Source organism: Oryza sativa, chromosome 10, assembly GCF_034140825.1.
Source record: "Oryza sativa Japonica Group chromosome 10, ASM3414082v1".
NCBI lineage: Eukaryota > Viridiplantae > Streptophyta > Magnoliopsida > Poales > Poaceae > Oryza > Oryza sativa.
Window position 1 is genome coordinate 5,968,342 of NC_089044.1, and position 7,251 is coordinate 5,975,592.

Consider the following 7,251-nt stretch of genomic DNA (forward strand, 5'->3'; position numbering starts at 1 on the left):
TCAGCATTTGTTAAAGTGTGCCAAAAGTGAAGTGAAAAACAAGTGTTTGTGCTGTGCGCGCTGGTGTGCAGCGTGGAAATTCCTTGCGTACTGTTCATCTTCTTCCTCCGTCAGTTCATCATCTGTGTGTGTGTGTTTCATCAAGTGAGAAAGAGAGAGGTGTGTGTGCGAGTGAGTGTTTGGGCTGACACAGTGCACCAGGGACCTGCCGCCCGACGCGTGCAAGGGCTGCCTGGACGCCCTGGCGGCCAACGTCTCGGCCACGTTCCCGGCGACGGCGCGCGGCGAGCGCAAGAGCTACAGCTGCCGCGTCCGGTACGACGTCAACACCAGTTTCATGGTGGTGCCCTTCAATCTGAGCACTGGCAGTGCGGGTACACCGACGTCGTCGCTGGCAGGTCCTGGATCCGTGAATTCTGCCAAGAACAACGGTCAGTACGATGTTACTTTCCTGCTCGGCGATGACTTTTGGAATAAGTTTAAATATTTGTATTATTTAAAAATTTTATATAAATATACTATAGTATAAGTCAACTAAAAGTTTCTTGATAAAATAAGTCAAAACAAAATAAATAAATATTTTTAAAAATAAGATGAATGACAAAACATCATGATAAAAATCAACCGTTTTATCAAAAAAAACGGAGCGAGTATACAGAATGAATATGTTGTAATATGAAAGTAAATAAGAAGTAGTTGGTAAAAAATATATAAAAGGGGAAAAGTCTAAATACCCCCCCTAAATTTAGATAGAAGTCCGTGTAGCACCCTGAACTTTAAAACCGGACATCCAATTCCAACCCCGGCCCTGAACCTTGCAAAATCGTTCATATTACCGCTAAGGTGGTTTTGTATAGTAGTTTTTCTGTAATTTGTATATAATTTGGACGAGTTTGAACACATGACATACACATTAGACATATATATTAAAACCTTCATTTAAATTTTCTTTTAATCACTTGTTAGCTCTCACTTATAAACAAGTCTCAACATAGTAGTATGGTATCTCCGTATAAGTATGAATTGATTACTTACAATTGATGATACGCAGATATGTTATATTAGTTATTTAAAATTGTTCGTTTAAGTTTCTAAAATAAGCAAAACCACCATCTAAAACCATCTTAGTGGGTAATATGAGCGGTTTTACAAAGTTCAGGAGATTAGATGTCCAGTTTTAAAGTTTCGGGTGCTATATGGATTTTCATCCAAAGTTTAGAAGGGTATTTGGACTTTTTCCTAAAATTCACTATAGCCTTATTTTAGAAGAGTATAAGTGTGACAAATTTAAGCTAAAAATATTTCAACTGGTTTTCATATATAAATATCAGGAAAAAAATTCTATGCGGCAGCGCCGCACCAAGCTTCTCGTGCGGCACACCGCGCGAACTGCCGACGCGTGTCTATCGCAATTTTCGTTGGAGCCGAGCCGATGCCTTTCGCGACGAGTCCAAGCCGCAGGCCCACACCTTGAAGTCGAATCGTCGCTCTCATCTGCTATGGCGATGACGGTGGCGGCGGCTGCTGCTGCTTCTGAAACGGCGGCGGCGCACCGTAAGGGTTCCCCTTGCTGCTCTCCTCAGACTTGAGTCCCCCCTACAGCGGGCGATGGCGCGTCGGCGCAAGGCCGCGAGGCAGCAGCCGATAGGCAGGTGGACAGCGGAGCGTCAGTGCGGCTGCGCGAGCCGCGAGTAGCAGGCCGGCGGCAGCGTGGCACCTCGGGAGCACATGAGTAGGAGCAGCGGTGCACCAGGAGTCCGTAAAAAATAGAATATGATATAGTGATAGTAGAAAAAGATTAAAAAAAGGAGCAATGATATAAAGATTAGAAATATATGAAATTCATCATTTCCATTGTGAAGAATAAAGTAGAGACCAAATTTATAAATAATGAATGGCTTATGCATACTCACTACACGTATGCACGTCACATCCTAATCAACATCACTTCGTAAAATTAACATTACCAAGTTATTTTGGTCCTCGTTCGCACGAACTAGAAAGGTTCGTGTACTGAAATGAGCATTTTACAAGTTTATGTACTAATTAAATTACACCCACCTAACAAGTTTGTGTACCACCAATGTAATTTACTCTTTTACTTAATTTCAGCTCTTTTTTTCTTTATGTGCTTACTATATCCTACTTATGTAAACATGTTTCCATCTTGCCAAGCCCCTCTTCCAACTTGTGAATTAATTACTTTTAATCTTTATACAGTGTGTATTACAAACTTACATTGTAATTATTAAAATTACAATGTATTTTTTTCAAGTTACAGTGAGCACCGTAAATACAGTCCCAAAACTAATGCTAGGAAGGATGTCTATCTCTCGTACGTCCTAAGATCTGGGCAAAATAACTTGAGTCAACAAGCTTTTTTTTTATTCAAACCTTGCAGTTATTGCTTTTTTAATTGAACTTTCAAGCTAATTAAAACGAGGTAATTTTTCATCTAGTTCTTATACAACATATTCTATTAAAATTCTAATAATTAATGACAATAGTTCAAGCTGCACAACCATAAATAAATACAAAATTCCCTACATGCCCCCAAAAATTTCATGCTATCGCTTCTACACCCCGAGATATGCTTGATCTTATGTACCCCAGATTTCTTGTTTTAATCCTTTACATGTCCATTCCAGTAATTGACCAAGAGTTGACCACTTGTTTCATTAAAATGATTAAAAGTGAGAAATTTTTTAAGTGGGAATTGTTTGAGTTATGGAAAATAGTAAGGGGCAAATCACCGAAATCATTTATATTTCAAAATTTTGTGGAACTTTGCATCAAATTTGAAAATTAACTTTTGAATGAGTATTCGGTTTGAAAAATGTGAATTTTGACAATCATGTATTCACCTTCGATTACTATTATCATCTGATGCAAAATTTGTCAACTTTTTTTGAATACTTAAACACCACTTTTTAAATTAATTAAAAGTTTCAAAAAAAATAGTCAATGTATATTTCATACACTAATAATTTTTACCGTTCAACATCTGTCACTGTGTGGTATAACCTCGGAGCAATAAGGATGTTTTATGAATATTTAATGTTCCATTGACGACAACTGATAATCAATATGGTATCAGAATAATAGTTTTTGAGTTTGAATCTTGGCTGGCACACAACTAAAAAAAATTACATCCCATTTTTATTCCATGCAAGAGGCCAGCTAAGGGAGGCTCCGTGTGATTGGAAGTGTTTGTTGTTTTCTTATCAGCTTGAGATTTTTGTCAAATATGGTTGATGCATGTAACATAATACTATATGTACATTCTGTTAAATTTCAATTTATGACAATAATTCATGTTGCACCCACACAAAGTATTTCATTATTCCTGACCTCTGGATAAGATTTGGAATTTTAATGTACTGTTTTAATTACAGGGCCGGTGATGATTGGATCCATTGTTGCTGCAGTCGTTTTTGTGGTCCTCGTTTCAGTTGTTGTTTGGCTTTGCGTCAGGCATAGAGCCATCAAGAAGGTTGCACTGGGTATGTACAGTTCTTATCGTTCTACCGAACTAGCACATATAGACTACAGATATACTCGTTATACTACAGATAAAAAACACAAGCTGGAAACAGGGGACGGCCCCCTCCAACAATTTTTTCCACAGATAATCATTTAACTAACTAGATAATTAACTTAAGTAATAGTGTATTAGGCCCCTTTCCAAACACCCTTGGGGCCATTGCCTGGAAACATAGAATGGTCACACGATATATATGATGCATCTATTTGTTGCAGCTGGTCCAAGATCATACTCCTACGAGGAATTGTACACTGCAACAAATGGTTTTTCAGATGAACGAAAGTTGGGCCAGGGTGCGTTTGGTGCTGTGTACCGGGGAGTCCTGTCAGATCCATCTCAGACTCTTGTGGCCGTCAAGAAAATTCAGAGGATGTCTGAAGCAGCGTGGCAGGAATTCGTGGCAGTGATAACCATTGTTACCCAGCTTAAGCATCGGAATATCGTGGACCTGATGGGCTGGTGCGACGACCGTAACAATCTTTGCTTGTCTACGAACTGATGGACCGTAACCTTGATTACCACCTTTACCCTCCACAACGCATGGGGGAAAGTGAAGTTGTGCTAGATTGGAAGAAAATTAAAGGTAATGAAGATCATAGATGCCCTATCTCGGCTGCTATGAAATTATTTTAATTAAGCCTTTTTAAGTTAGTAGAATTAATTCCAGCCTTTGCTTTAAATAAGATGTAACCAATTATTAAAGATAGTGCAGAATAAAGGACTGCTCGCTACAAAATCACATATTTTACTTAAAAAAAGGAAAATTGCTTAGAATAGCACCAATGGATAGAGGTTTTCGATCTACAGCGAGATTATTGTCTTAATTACTCCCATCATTTCCGTTTATTTGTGACCATTTTTCTCCAGCTTAACTATAACAAACATGTACTTTAATCACAGTAGATCTGTAGGACAATATATAGAACTTTAGTTTAATTAATTCTAGATGGCAAACCAAGCACTTATTTAATTCTAGAAGTGATTGATGGGTTGGAGTGGTGGGCATGCTTAGTTCGATTAATATGAACCGATGTTTGTTTTAAAATATATGAGAGTAAAATTAAAAACTGTTTTTTGAGTTAAAAATAGAGTGAGCAATAAGAACAATATATCAAACTATCGTCACTATAAGTTCTATAGTAATATCCTGTTGGCATACATCAGCATGAAACAAGATATTAGGGATATTCTTACCTGCTTCCTCTCTTGTAATGCTAAGGATTTAACAATTTTAGAATGTGTACCCTGGCGCACCATGAATAGGACCGTCTATCTCACACTATAAAGGGTTAACCAAACCAATATTTTTTTATGTTATACCATCACAACACAAAAAACTAACTTGATAGGTGACGACCATGCATTTCACAATTGTTGGGCATAGTGTCCTCACGGAGAACTATGGATAACGTTATTGTTCTCCTCATGGTTTGCTATCACGAAACCACCTGAATTCGTAACATCCCATTCCAGCTGGTACTTCCGTGACGGCGGCTATCAGGGTTAAGTAGTCATATGCCTAATTCATATATTTTTTGGAACCTGTTTTCTGCTTAGGAAGTAGTCATATGCTTAATCCAGTTTTTTTTTTTTTTTTTTTTGGAACCGCTTTCTTGCTTAGTAAACATATGCTATATATTTGGTGTGTCACAGGTACAATATAATACTCGACATGGCGAATGGTCTCCAGTACCTGCACACCGCGCGTAACGAATGTGTCCTGCATCGCGACATCAAGCCAAGCAACGTGATGCTCGACGAGAACCTCAGCTGCGCGAAGCTGTGCGACTTTGGGCTGGTGAAACAAATCAACCATGACGAAGTGACCCCGGGCCGGCAGACAACCGTGATTGGTACACGGAGCTATCTCGACCCGGAATGCATCAGGACGTCGATAGTAAGCGCGGCTTCAGACGTCCACAGCTTCGGTTTGGTCCTGCTCGAGATCGCGTGTGGCCGGCAGCCGACCATGCTAGCTGCAGCATGGCCACAACAACAAGAACAGCCTCGTCGAGTGGGTACAGGACTCGTTCCGCCACAGGAAATCAGTCGCCGATATGGCAGACGAGAGGCTGAAGGGTGATTTCGATGAGGAGCAGATTGAGCGGGTGATCCGGGTTGGGTTCCTGTGTGTGCTTCCGGAGCCTGACAAGCGGCCGGACATGGCGACGGTGGTGGGGACTACCTGAAAGGAAGGAGCGAGGTGCCTGCAGCAGAGCCATATCCTGCAAGTCCAGCTAGCATTCATGCTGCTAACAAGTATGAATCGTCACCGGCCTCTCTGCTCGTTAGCTGAGACCTTAATGCTAGTCGTGACTAGCATGAACTCAACAGAATGCGACCAGACACAGGTTAACTACATTGGCAAGGTGTTATGTTGTTTTTATTATATATTGATCAGTGTATTTTGTTTTGTATATTTGTATCTTTAAGTTTGATATCAGTACTCTCATTGTTGATTTTGAACGCTCTGACGGTACTATCATTTGAACCTAATAATTCGAAGTGAATTTAGAAGACACAACTGTTTGAGCTACAAAGTCATTCCTGCAACCAATTCCAACCTCTTGGACAATAGAGTCATTTTCTCCACCAATTCTGACTTCTCGGAACAATTTCATGATTTGATTGGTAGAATAAGAAAATAAACGTTGGTTGGTCAGGAAGCTATATATCGTGAAGGTTTTCGCTCCGACATGAAAGCAAATTTTATACGAATAGTCAAACTCGTTAGAGAGAAAAAATTTTAGATATAGTTGTAAATTTTTCATCATCGATACCCACTAGGGTCCCTGCTGATCTCTTGTGGCAGGCAACCATTGGCACTTAAAGCTGTTCCTTCCTCTGTGGGGTATTAATAAACTCAAGGGCGAAGCCACGATAAATAGTCACCGGGGTCCATACTCGTTCCGATCAGAATTTACGTTTTCTACCAAAAACGATAGAAAACCACACAATTTTGACGTCTCCACACGGGGCAAAAGTAGATTCCGAGTGATACTTTGAATGGTTTTCGAGAATTAATTTTTAAAACAGTAAAATTAGACTAAAATTTGATCAAAATTTATCAAAATGTTGCGAAAAATGTCATATCGCTGGTAGGAATCCAACACTAAATCGAAAATATGTCATGTAGCTTGTAACTAATTAGTAAAACCAACTCCTGTTGTAGTAGTGTTACAACAGGAATATAAGACTACATAATACGAGACATAATACATAAATTTTGCGAAAAATGTCATATCGTTGGTTGTCATCTAATGATATAAGACTACGTGATATGAGACAAACTTATTAAAATAAAATCAACTCCTGTTGTGGTAGTGTTACATCTTACTTATTACAGTTTCTATCTATAAAATTATTAAACATGTACATTATTAATCTGTAAAAGACACCAAATGCACCAAAGATTATCAAAACCACTAATTCTTTGTCTTTCATTATGTTGGAAATAAAATGAAATATGATGTCAGGACGTGCGATGCTGATGCAAGACAACCAGGAATATGATGATCCAACCAGGGAATTTGTGGAGTAGTGGCTTCCGGGTTTATTTATGGGCTCAAATATCAATCATTCATGTATATTGAGCCATCGTATAATTATAAGTGCTAGTTCATTTTCTATTTGCTGCTTGCTAGTATCGTTCCTATAGTAACCATTTGAGCTTCGGAACAATCAACAATGTTACCGGGGTCTAGTTT

At 39.0% G+C, this 7,251-nt stretch overlaps 1 protein-coding gene across 1 annotated transcript; it reads left to right on the plus strand.

Annotated features, from left to right (window-relative positions):
- The first annotated feature begins 27 nt into the window (after positions 1–27).
- On the plus strand, positions 28–6,065 carry LOC107277867 (L-type lectin-domain containing receptor kinase IX.2). The gene is made up of 4 exons (XM_066304931.1): positions 28–431; positions 3,396–3,503; positions 3,760–4,127; positions 5,198–6,065. Exons 1-3 carry the CDS (start codon positions 338–340, stop codon positions 4,041–4,043), a joined length of 486 nt encoding a protein of 161 aa, XP_066161028.1. The 5' UTR covers positions 28–337; the 3' UTR covers positions 4,044–4,127; positions 5,198–6,065.
- The last annotated feature ends 1,186 nt before the right edge of the window (positions 6,066–7,251 follow it).